Source organism: Pristis pectinata, chromosome 15 (assembly GCF_009764475.1).
Source record: "Pristis pectinata isolate sPriPec2 chromosome 15, sPriPec2.1.pri, whole genome shotgun sequence".
Taxonomy (NCBI): Eukaryota; Metazoa; Chordata; class Chondrichthyes; order Rhinopristiformes; family Pristidae; genus Pristis; species Pristis pectinata.
This window is the reverse complement of record NC_067419.1, coordinates 18,669,516-18,682,811: the sequence shown is the minus strand read 5'-3', so window position 1 is coordinate 18,682,811 and position 13,296 is coordinate 18,669,516. Positions and strand designations below refer to the sequence as shown.

At 37.7% G+C, this 13,296-nt stretch overlaps 1 protein-coding gene across 1 annotated transcript in view; it reads right to left on the bottom strand.

Moving 5' to 3' along the window:
* Nucleotides 1-731: 731 nt before the first annotated feature.
* Nucleotides 732-13,296, bottom strand: part of LOC127578210 (ELKS/Rab6-interacting/CAST family member 1-like) — a 593,610-nt gene continuing 581,045 nt past the window's right edge. The window contains exon 19 of the mRNA XM_052029938.1: nucleotides 732-3,181. Coding sequence (XP_051885898.1) covers nucleotides 3,044-3,181 — 138 coding nt within the window. The 3' untranslated portion in view covers nucleotides 732-3,043. The remainder of the gene's footprint in view (nucleotides 3,182-13,296) is intronic.

The following is a 13,296-nucleotide window of genomic DNA, read 5'->3' as shown; positions in this document are numbered from 1 at the left end:
GACTCTTGCAAATTTCTACATATGTATGGTGGAGAGCATTCTAATTGGTTGCATCACCGCCTGGTATGGAGGCTCCAGTGCACAGGATCGAAAGTGTCTGCGGAGGGTTATAGACTCAGCCAGCTCCATCACTGGCACAACCCTCCCCACCATCGAGGATATCTTCAAGTGGCGGTGCCTCAAGAAGGCGGCATCCATCATTAAGGACCCTCACCATCCGGGACATGCCCTCTTCACGTTACTACCATTGGGGAGGAGGTACAGGAACTTGAAGACCCACACTCAACATTTTAAGAACAGCTTCTTCACCTCTGCCATCAGATTTCTGAACGGTCCATGAACACTACCCCGTTATTCCTCTTTTGCACTATTTATTTTTGTAATTTATAGTAATTTTTATGTCTTTATGTCTTGTACTGTACTGTTGCCACAAAACAACAAATTTCATGACAATATGTCAGTGATAATAAACCTGATTCTGATTTATATTATTCTGTGAGCCAGAATCTACTTTTAGCAGTCAACTATTAATGCAAGTCTAACACAGATGAATTTGAGACTTCTTGTGAGACATATCTGCATGTTTTAGAGTATTAGGTTATAATTTATTTCTATCAGTTAACAAAAAGCAACAGAAGGTAAATCTAACATTTGTTTGCATAGAAATTTCTTTGAGATTTCAAATGAAATACCAAAAATGATATTCATTTCTGGTATTTGGTATTCATAGAATGCTTTTCAATAACAGTCTTGATACAGATGTAACTAAACGTGGTAAGCATGGTTTCAACTGGCCAAAGACCCCCTTTTCCCCACTGTATAACTCTATTACTTGATTCTTTTTTTTAGTGGCTTGAGATTTTTTAACTCCCTAAATTCTGCTTAAATTTATTTGACTTTGTGTAATATGATTCAATATCTATTTTAATAGCTTTCCTCTGCACAAAACCATTCCTATTCATTTCTGAAGTATAACTCAGAAATCATTGTTTGCGGTGCTCATCATCAATTGTTCATTTAGATAAATTCTTTGGGGAGTTTAATATCAGTGGTTACTGATTCTGAATTGCTACATTTTTATACAAGCAAGTAACAGCACATCTACTAAACTTCATGTCTATTCATTAATATTAAATATTACTTGAAGAGGAATGCCAATGTCCAGTAGATGGCTTGAATGTTTTAAATTTAAGGCATTGGATTAACATGACCAATAATAATTCCACAGCCATTGTAAAAACGTAAATGTCAAAACATGATGAAGTTGTACAGGATTCAGACCACTGATCTAACAAGAATACTTGGAATAATGCAATATATAAAATTGATCAAATGCAAGACATATTACCATAGCTTTTTCTGAAAATGGGCTTCATTTCAGTATCATAGAATGGATCTGTCACAGCTAGTTGACTTCAACATTTTGGATAACAGTTTCCCTCTGCTACTCATCCCGCTCAAAGGAATCTTAGCAAGAATTGGTGACGTATCTGCACTTTTTTGGTCATCAATGTTCCATTTGTCAAGTTTTAAAAGGCCATGATGATTCAAATTTCTAACTGTTTTAATGCACTGAAAGTACATTCAAGTAGAAGCACTCTGTGGCACAACTAAAATCATGAAATAAAGTGGCATCAATTGCACTAGTAAATCACAATGTAGTGTTGCACTGGAGACAAATAGTTTAAGAGTGTAATGCAGGGCAGGGGTTGTTGTTTACCAATGCAATGTTCCTTAGATGGACTGACAAGTACAGATTTGGCAGTGCTGTGCTTTTAAGTATTTGCTTTGTGAGGATTTAAGGTACAGGTGTCTTTATGCCACATGGTGCAACCTCAGTTGTTTACACTCCATTAAATAATTGTCTTCCCAATTATGTGTTAGAATTTTCAAAGGCGAATTGGTTACATGAGAAATAAACTTATATTGCAGCCCACTAAAGTTACTGTCCTAATGAATTGCATAAATCACCTACAACTGCCCATGCAATTCATATTATTTTCATATGTGTTGTCTTTATTCCTCAGCATGAATGTATTGTTGCATTATATGTCTAAAGCCAAAATTTGGAGTTTGTTAGTTATCTGCCAATTTCTGTTGCTCACTCTGTGGTAGAGAATGGAGGTTCCATTTCATTAATAAAGAAAACTTGTAGTGTTCATTTGAAAACTTATAGCCATGGATTTCTGTACTCATGTACCATGTCTGTTAATGGCATTGATACCATCCAGAGCTGTGTCAGACCTGTTCGTGCATTGCATCAACCCTTTAGAACCTAGAAAGTGTTGAATGAAACTTATTTAAGTGTCTAGGTCTTTTGAGGTACCTGGTAAAAGTAAGGAAGGACAATAGTTTCCATTGGGAAACTATCTCAGGTACACCAGTTGAAAGGATAAATGGTCAGTTCCAATCACTGTTCCACAGAATTGAGGACTGTTTTGATTTGAAATATGAAACTGCTGATCATTGTTAAACTGTGCTGCAGTCCTCGATTTTCTGCTTTATGATAAGACCTGTTAGGTGTTTTTGTTTAACTGCATTTTTCTTTTTTTTGCACTTTTTCTGCTTTTAAAGTAATTCAAACTCAAACCAGAGACCACAGAAAATTGGTCAACACTCCACCTGATGTTGTGCAATGAGATGTGGAATGGAACCTGCCCACTGTCAAAAGGGCTACTGTGTATCATTTAGCCAATGCAAGTGCCATTGGAATCATTCCCGTTTGTATGTCTAAGATACTTAGTGTTAATAACATGAAATTCAAGAGATTTCAAGAGTTACGGAATTCCAAATACCCACATCCCTGTATCAACTTACAATTTGGGTGTTTGGGGTTATTTTAGGATCCAAAGGGTTCAATAGAAACAGTTGTAACTTGGTGCTTTACCTTTTCTTTTACCAAAATTTGCATAGAACAGTTCACTGCAATAAGTCTGGTCAATGTCATGTGACCATAGTAAATTTTACAGAAAAAAATACAAATTCTAAAAAAACTACAGTAACATTGTTTCTTAGCTCAGCACTGATGTCCAATCACGGTGACTCACGAGGATTCTTCTAAGGCATTGACTACCAGTTCAAGGATGTCAGGGCAGTGGTCTGCGATCTGCTGCAGGATAGTGTTGGCGTAGTCCTGAAGTTGTGAACTTTCTTTTTCACACTGTTCAAGCTCAGCATTCAGCTTCAAAACAAAAATGGACATAATAGATCTTTATCAGTTCCACTGAAGTCAGAAGACTATTTTTTTTGTGTATTGTAAACACTTAGTAGATATCACTCAACCTTCAAGACATTATGACAAAGAACTCCATTTATATTCTTCAGTGACAGAAATATATAGTGAAAATTCTGCTCATTACAGCTTTTCTAAATGTGCTCTTAAAAACTCTTCACCCAGGAACAATGTTTGGTGCTCAGTTTAAATAAAAGTTCAAGTGACTTTCAGTGAGGTTATTTGCATAATCAATGCATGCTTGGGTTGGACCCAATCTTCCATCCATCAGCATTGTATTTATTTCTCTTGAAGATGCTGTGGTCTTTGGATGTGAAGGACATTAATATTTGTGGTAATATCATAAACTGTGTAAGCTGCAGTGTAATTGCCAAGCTCGGGAAGGCGAGGAAGGAAAGAACTGATCTTATTACATTCCTCTCAATTTGCAGTTGCTGAAGAGTTTACAATGCATAGACTTCCTGATACCATTCTGCATTAAGATTTCATGGCTAAAATCTTCAAAGAACATGAGGGTAAGCATTCCTATGGGTGATATTAAAATGTACCACATTGAACAAATAGATTGTGTATATATTTACAATTTCAAAATTCTGGATATGAAGTTTTATTACATCAACTCATTAACATGATTTTTTAAAAATACAAATGCATTTTATGCAGAAAAGTGATGTACATATCTATTAAAATGAAATATTTGTATACTTTAGTATATTACTTTGCTCAGCTTTAGAAACCTCCCCTTCAGTCCTGAGCACTGGTCTCCAGGTTTTATGCTTTTAGATGTAACTCAATCTCTGACCAAATCCCTATTGAAAGAATTATCATCTGAAAGAACCATCATCTGAAACCACCTCAGTTGTAAATGAGTGTGACTGGTGTTATCATTTGTATACTTACTACAGCTATTTCAAATGCACTATTTTAACATCAATGGTTACTTATTTTAAACGTATAGGTTAATGCCTCCATTGAGAGGACTTTAACCTAAGTGCAACAAGGTTTTATTTGATAACAGTGCACAGTCATCTCCAGTCTTACACATATAAATGTGTTATATGAAGTGATGCACTCTGCTCATTTCTCCTTTGATAGTGACAAAGTAAATTATTTTTGCCTCTAATTTTAATCTCCAAAGACTACCACATGTATTCCAGTTTCCATTATTCAGTGATGTAAACATTTCACCTGCAGACTCCAAAGACATTTGTAGAAAATGGAAAATTATGATAAACCTGAGGCCAAGAAATAGTAATTTGAGGCAAACTGTATGCAATATTGTGGATAATTGTACTATAGATGAAAGTACTATAGATAAAAGATGCCGAAAAAAATACTTAAGGCAGATTTTTGAAACGTAATGACACATTGCTTTTACTGTTGAAAGGTCTCCCTGAGTCTGTCCAGTTAATACACATGTGGCTCAGTTCCAACTGGCGACAGTCTTTTACTGGATCCCCTAAACCTGTGCTGGCAAAGAGTACTTTATATTGAAAGATGACTATCTCACTAACCTTGTACAGAAAAGATAAATTGAACAAAACCAACCAGCCAATTAGGTTAGTGTGAACATCTCTGAACAAACAACATTTCCACCCCCCCCCCCCCCCCCCAAGATTCCAAGTTTACAATATGGTATATTTATATGTCACCACTCACAGTACATATTTTAATTACTTTCCAGATTTACATCATATCAGCATGACATAAATTTTCTTTTGCTTATATTGCATGAGCAATATCCAGAAGTTTTATTTTACACAGGTTCCAGCCCCCTGCTATTCAACGGTAGCAGGCCCTTAAGCTGTAGTCTTTCCCCTTTGACCCTCTGCAATGATTGCACCAACCTTCAATGTGTCCCTCAGCAAATAGCCCTGCATGCTGTAATGAACCAACCTGCAAAGTTTACTTGTGAACAGCTCCATGAATTGGAAAGAAGAACAGAAGAACACTTTGGGGCAGATCAAAGTGTTTTTCACCAAGCTGATAATACTTCAGCAGCAGTTAATATCCATTTCATTGCACATCCCTGAGAACAATCTGTACAGCACTGTGTCCTGTGTTACACAGCTGTACAGGATAAACCACAAGGAAGACCACTGCATCTATTTCTAGAACCTTTTTACAAATGCAGGTTCCAGAAGGAGATGGATGAAAAGCTCTTCACCACCACAGCCACCTCAGGGCAATGTGTGGTAGGCAGTGAGGGAGGCATTTCTTACCACCAGCCAAGCAAGGTCTTGGGAGCTTGTTTAAAAGTTCTGGTGATGAGGCATTCTCCCAAATAACTTTCACAGTCTGCTTGGGGAACCATCCATCGAGATCCATTTTCTCCTTTACCCACAGTGCCTTGAGGATATTGGTGAACTGAACTGCCAGCTTCCGCATATGCAATTTTATAGTTGAATTTATAATTGCCATTTTCATAGCGTTTTATGAGGAAAATGTTTTCTGACCTATTATTTTGAATCTCTACCAAAAATGTTTTGTTCAGAGCAAGCTAATCTGTACAGCCACACATTGAATATCCACTGTTGCCAAGAAGGCAGGCAGCTGACCAACTTTCCAGCAATGCTGCTAATTGCTAAGACATGTGAAAGGGAACTTGCTATCAGCCACAAGAGTGAATAATCCTACAGGTTTCTTTGCTCCCCTGCAAGAAGTGCCAGACACAGTGACCTTTCAGAGAAGGCACTTCTGCAATATGAGAAATGGGAAGTCTTTAAGGCACAAATTCCTATTCCAGCACTCTGCAGTAGAGTGCATTCCAGTGTAGTCAGATTGCATACCTATAAATTAATGCACCCAAGGTTTGCAATTTATAATTGTGTGCAGAGGTTATCTTCCTTTCTCTCACCCAGCCTATTAATCATTCCACCTCACATCCTCCCACCCTGCCCCTCTACCACTACATGCCTGAGGGCAGCACAGTGGCACAGCTAGTAGTCAATGCCTTGCAGCATCAGAGACCCAGGATCATTCGTAACCTTGGGTGCTGTCTGCATGGAGTTTGCATGTTCTCCCTGTGACCACACGGGTTTCCTCTGGGTGCTCCAGTTTCCTTGCACATCACAAAGATGTGCAGGTTGGTAGGTTAATTGGCTATTACAATTTCCCCTTAATGAGTTGGTGAGTTGCTGAGAATGGGGGGGGGGGGAGGGGAGAATAAAAAATATATGATTAATATACGGTTATGGGTGGTTGATGGTTGGTGCGGATTTGGTGGCTGGAAAGCCTGTTCCGTGCTGTCTCTCTCTATGACTATGACCTCTTATCACTATTCACCAGGTGAAGTGTGCATAGACCATTGCATCTGCCTTAAGTAACTTAGATGTTCACAGTCTAAAATCCAATGAAGGTCCTTCATTAAGAATCAATGAAGACATAAAGAGTTAAAACAATCTATTAACATGACCAATATTACAATAGCTTGGCTTACACAAAAAACACACACAATTGAAAATATTTAAAGGCTTGGATTTCAATGTATGTTGTTTTAAAAGGTCTACAAATTTTGCAGATGTAGGGTATGCACTAAATTGTGAAGTATGTTCATCAATGCACTAAGAACAACATCTAAAAGAATATCAGCCTCTCAATTTTTGATTTTAAGTGCCTGTTATTAGAAACAATGGATTGTTGGCTTATTTGGTTATCAAAGGACCAATATCTCCTCCTTAAGTGAATCCCACATTTAATGTGATCATATCTTCAGGGAAAAAAAAGGGTAACCTGATTAGTTAATGAGTAACCTATTTGGTTATACTTCATTTGATGTGAATCAAATCAGTTAAATATACTCATGCTTCATGGCGTGCAGTAATGTAGGATTCCTAAAATTTGTGTTTCCATTTTGCAAGGAGAATGTGAAGATAAATCACAATTAAGATGTATGGAATGCAACATCACAAAAATAACAAACCTGTTTTTGGGTGTAAAATTATCACTATTCTTTCTGGAATCACGTAGACAGTGTGATCAACAGTTGGGTTATGAGGTGATGAAATCAAATAGTATGCTGATAAGAATGACTGTTATTAGAATTATGCTGTAGGGAATTATTTCATGATTCAATGCTCTCAATGGGGAGTGTTTTCTCAGAGTTCCAGGAGTGCAATCAATGATTTACCAACTAAAAATAGATGTGCTCACTATGTACTCCCCATTGGAGCCCCATCCCTATCCTGAACTACCTCTGATGTCTCCTTGTCTTCCTATTGTCTGCTTTCAATACAGAGAGGGTAGAATTTAGGATGTTTCAGGAAAATAAAGGGACATTTATTTTCCTGAAATCCAACCTAAAATGAAACTGGTTTGTCTAAACAGAAATACATTATGAGGACAGAGATAGGCACAGCCACCCTGTGTCTGCTATATACTGTATATTTCCCTCATTCATCGTAACATTTTTCTATGCTCTTGTTCTACAATGGTGAACAACTCCGAATGCAAGCATTCAATATAAATTTAATCCAAATACCTGGTATCTTTTGCCTTGGATTACATGATGCTGGTTGGAAGATTAAGAGATCCTCATTTTAAGGTGATAACTATTTGCACCTGGCTTCCATTGACCCTCATTGTCATGTTAATGGATTTGAATTTATGGTAGATTTGCCTAATATCTCCATGATTTGTAACATGCCCTTGCCAACATGTCAAAATATTTGTATAGTCTAATCTACGACAAACGACTGCCTCTGAGAAGAATTTACAGCCATTCCTACCAGAGGTTATAATGAGAGAAAAAATTCCCTTGGTGGTGGTTACAAAGAGTTTTGCTCCATTACCACCCCATGCTTGTTTCCTTAGTGGGTCTTTCCCATTCAAAATGCTTTTCTTTTTGGCTGATGATTGCTGTCCTTGAGTAGCTTTGCTTCACTGACTCCATTTCTTAGCAGGTTTACCCTCTAATTTACCAAAATACCAGGAAAAGCTTACTCAACTATATTAAACACATATTTATGAACAGCATTTTAATGACAAATTTTGGTTAAATGTTCCATATTCATCACGGCCAGGGATGAAAAGTAGAAACAAATGGACAGCACAAATCATTCCTAGATAATTTGAAATCCAATGCAGCTATGTTAAAGAAAGGAAATAAATGAAAATCTAAATGTATAGAAGGGTCTCTCTGCAAGACTGTCACTGGGAAAGTCATAACAAGAGTCTTCCTCAACGACATCCTCCCCGTAGTCAATGAACTACTCCCTGAGTCACAGTACAGATTCCATGCAACAATGGCCATGATTTTCACCATGTAAGAACAACAAGAAAAATTCAGGGTAAAGCCTCAGAAACTATATGTGTACTTTCTCTACTGAGTCAACAGAGAGTTGTGGAGAATCCTTCTCAAGTTTGGCTGCCATCTGACACCTGACATTCAAACTCTGTCTGCTGCACCATGACCTGCAAGCTGTCATATTAACCAATGGGTTTACCACAGACCCAATCACACTGGCATCATGCAAAACTGTGTCGTTGCTCTAACCCTCATATTAATCCTCCTTGCTGCCATGTTGCTCTTATGTTAAGAAGCTCCCCGATGGAGTGAGAATTATACTACAGAGTGAATGGGAAACTGTTCAACCGTTGTTGCCTTCACTCCAGAACCAAGGTCATTCCAGCCTCAGTCATCAAGCTGCAGTACATAGATGATACTGCGTATGTGCACATTTGGAGGATGAGTTCCAAGCATTTGCTGACTCAGTTTGCTGAGGCATATGAGAGAACAGGTCTTACACCAAACATCTGTAGGACAAAAACTTTTGAGCAACCTGCTCCCACAATACAACACACCCTGCTGACAATAAAGGTCAACATTAGAAACCAGGGAAAATATGAATCACTTTCCATATCTCAGCAAAGGCAAACATTGATGACTGAATTCACTTTTGTTTAAATGAACTAGCAAAATCTTTGGCCAGGAAAAGAGAACTTGAAGATCAAGACCTCAAATCTGGCATTCATCTTTTAGTCTACTAAGTAGCAGTAATCCCAATCCTCTTGTATGCTTTGGAGACATGGTTTAATTTAATTTTGCAATAGCTAGGTTCCTCTCTCTGTTTCTGATCAAATTTATTTGCTTTATCACAGATATATAATCTTTAATTAATCACATAATTATGCTATTATTAAAATACAACTGTTATTTTTTTCCTGTTCCCTATGGTATCTAATGTTTTCCCAAATATCTTTGTATTTTGCATTTTCTTTAATTTGATGCACTTAGTTAGTGTACAGCATACAAAATACTAGAAGTCTTGTGATAAATGTAACCAATTTTGCAATTGACCTGTTTATACCTGGTGCTAATACATCACATTATTCTTTCTGTGATGAGCAAAAATTTACCCTGTTCCCAGAATCAAGTACATGTGTACAACACCACTTACAAAGTACAGGTAGCTCTGTCCTAAATGTATGCTGTATGCCAACAAATTGCGTAACTGCCTAACTGAGAACAAGGATGTGACATTTCCTTTTATCTCCACATACAGGCAGTCCTCGGGTGACAAAGTGGTTCCATTTTTACAGATGTCCATAAGTCGATTTTGTCCAAAAGTCAGTACATACACAAAAATAACTCGATATGGTAACTATACCTTCACAGGATTGTAATGAATGGCATCAAAAACACATAAAACTGATAAGAACAATTACTGAAAGTGGAGGGAGAGAGGAAACTACTACCATTCGTAGGAATGAACTTATGTCTGTATGTCAGACTTTTGCAGGGGTTATCCATAAGTCGGGCATTCTTAACCTGAGGAAGGCCTGTACGTGGCTTTTTGCTGTTACAGTTTCAAACTCACATCCAGGTATGGTGAGTTAAAGCCCATCACTGGTAATGAATTAATATAGGTGTAAAACACTGAATATATTCTCCGACATGATGCATCTGTAAGTGCAATTAAATGCAGATATCCAATTTGTACTTTGCTCCTGCAGATTAAAATATCAATATATCGCATCAATGGTTCTGTTTTGTAACAACAATGATTAATGGATAATTATTTGCACTAAAAGTACACAAACTATTAAACAGTTTAATATACATGTAATAAATAAAATTTCAGTAACGTACCTCTGGAATTTCACTTGAATAAATATTTATGCTCATTGCTGGTCACTGCAGCTGTTGAAAGGCTTTAAGCGAAATAAAACAAAAACAAAATGCATGCAAGATGAGAAGATGGTGTGGGAAGGAGGATGTTTGGGGGAATTTTATTACTAAACTGTGTACCCTTAGTCACTCAAGGCCAGTAATATCTCCTCAGTGTCTCACTCCTCCAGAGTGTGATCTGGGCCAATAATAACTAGGCAATGACTCCAGAAACAGTCTTATAAAAACTCCAAATTCAGTCAGATTTACATTGAAGTGCTTTTTTGCTACATGTGAATTGTGATAAATGCATACATGTTTGGCTAGATATGTTATTTTGGATCAGTATTTTGTAATGATTAAATATATGAAATTGTAATATTTGTACCTTATCATACAATCAGCAATACTATAACTGATTCTCAAATTAAAGAAGTTTCCTTCCATTTTAAAATCAAAGTTTAAGAATTACTCAAAAAGGAAAGGCAAGTGATCAACATGCAGTGCTGACAGTGTTCAATTAAGCTATGTAATTAAGACTGATAAGCAGGGGAGACATACCTGGTCAGACTATTTTGAATGCAGTGACTGGATCAGGCATCTTTGGACTAGGAGTGAACAGGAAGTGACTTTATACATTGGAATGCTATCCTTGGATCAGCCATGCATTAATCTTGATTCAACTGTGGTGAAGGCAGGATAACTGATGGCATTTCATATAGATCATTTTTGCTTTAGATTGCAGCAAAAGGAGTAATTGCAAAATCAGCCCTGTATTATTCCTTTGGTCAACTACATTCCAGAAATAGGGTGGGGTAAGAGGAGGTTGAAAGAGAGGCATGACTCAGTGCAACACAATAAATTCAAAGCTGTTGCAGAGGTAAGGTCACTACAGAGAGAGCAAAATGAAACTGTAAAGCAAAACTTCCTTGCATCAGCTGAGGCCCAGTTGCTAACAACGTCATCTCTGACTCAGAAGGCTGTGGGTTCAAGTCCCACACCAAAGCCTTGGGCACAAAAATCTCAAGTAATAATCCAGTGCAGTACTTTAACGGGTGCAGCCTTCCAAACAAGGTGTTCAATTGAGGCTTAGCATAGCTACTCATGAAGAGATAATAGATCTTGTGGACTGGTTGAAAGAAAAACATATGTGATGACCAGGTCTGCCAATCAGTATTTATCTTTCAATCAAAAATCACAAAAACAGATACATTTGCTAACTATCACATCATTATTTGTGGGAGTTGGTGGTGGTGCACAAATTGGCTTCAGCTCCATATTAAAACACTGGCCATACATGAATTCCAGATGACCTGAGCTTGTAACATGTATATAAGTAAGTCTTCCTTTCTTCTATGTGCACTGGTTGTCCCACAAGTGGATGTCACTCAGCATGCCCGTACAAATGTAGGTACCGAGTAAGTTCAGTACTAGGCTTGGCTGTAACACTTTCCACAGATAGACAGTCTACTAGTACTCAATGTGAGATCAATAACCGTTTATGGAACTAACTTTCTCAGCAGAAAGGACTTCTACTCCATGAATGTACAGATTGCGACGATGCACAATGGATTCAGCATGTTAACGTAGGTTTCCAATTATTAAAATGTGGTTCTCTTTGAACTTTACCCAGAAGAAGATTTCATCAGTAGTGGCCTTGTGAAATGAAAATCCCCTTCCCACGGTAATGATGCCACTGTGATTACAACAGCAGTGGAGCACTGCATTGAGGCACGTCTTCTTTCAGTTAGTCATTGACCTGGCCTAAAAATGATGCTGCCACCTTGACAAGTAAGGAGTGAATCGGAAAGATTTTCCACCTTGATTGTCCAGCATTGTTCTGATCCTCCTGTCTCCTTCATAGCTCAGCTATGTTAAAAGGGGTAGACTTGGAAATTACTGGGAGATGGCCCTAGTACCTGTGGAAGCAAATTTGCAAGGATGCCAACACCACAGTTGTTGTGTTGTCATATTTATCGGCTTCTGAGAAGTCAATAAATATGATTATCACAGCACTGCCACCCTTGCAGATTTGCTTCCACAGGTACTGGGGCCATCTCCTGATCACGGACATCATCCATTCAGCAATAATGTTTGTCATTGCTACTTTAACAACTTCCTCATCATGGTCATGTCAGAAAAGCACACCACATCTATTCTCCCCCCATCTGATTGTGCCAATATCAAAAACTAAAGAAGAAATCAGCATGACGTATGCGTACCCATTCCCATATAGTCCTAATTTGCAAGAAAATCAGTAAACCTAAGTAAACATTCTCCTTTAATGCAGTAAACTTCCCTTAATTTACCTGGGAAGGCAAGATAAATATTCCCAGATTGTAAATTCTAAATTTCAATGATAATTGCTAACATTGGCAACATTAAAATAGAATTAAAATTATACAGAAACACAGGGCTTTTAATTGCAATTGATTTAGTGTGCTTTCCTCACATTTCCCTCTCTTTGGTTGACCAGAGACAGATGTGATTCTGTAAAGTGGAATACAGTTCTGTAAAAGTCTATTCTATACTATCATTGAATTTTATAGCCCAGAAAGTGAACATCTTTCCTCACCCGTCCTGGGTCCATTTGGTCTAATTCCCTGTCCCATAAAGCCTTTAGATTTTTATTCCTCAAATTATTATTCACTTCTGATTGATCACCTTTACATTTGCCATCCCATGTCCTCAAAAGCCACCTTCCTTTTCCTAAATAGGCACTCCCTATTGGTTAGGTGTCTGACCACCAAAAATGATGTTACAGATCTGTTTTTTTAAAACACCCAAGCACTACAAAGTAAGAAATAACCAATATATTGAGGAGAGTGATAAAAGGGAAGACACTTTGATGCCTCATGGAGTTGGTATCTGTTCTTAATTACTCACACAGTATTGCTGTAAGTGACCACCCAATTCTCCCACTGCTGTCATGATGCTTTGTGTAACTGCATGTGGA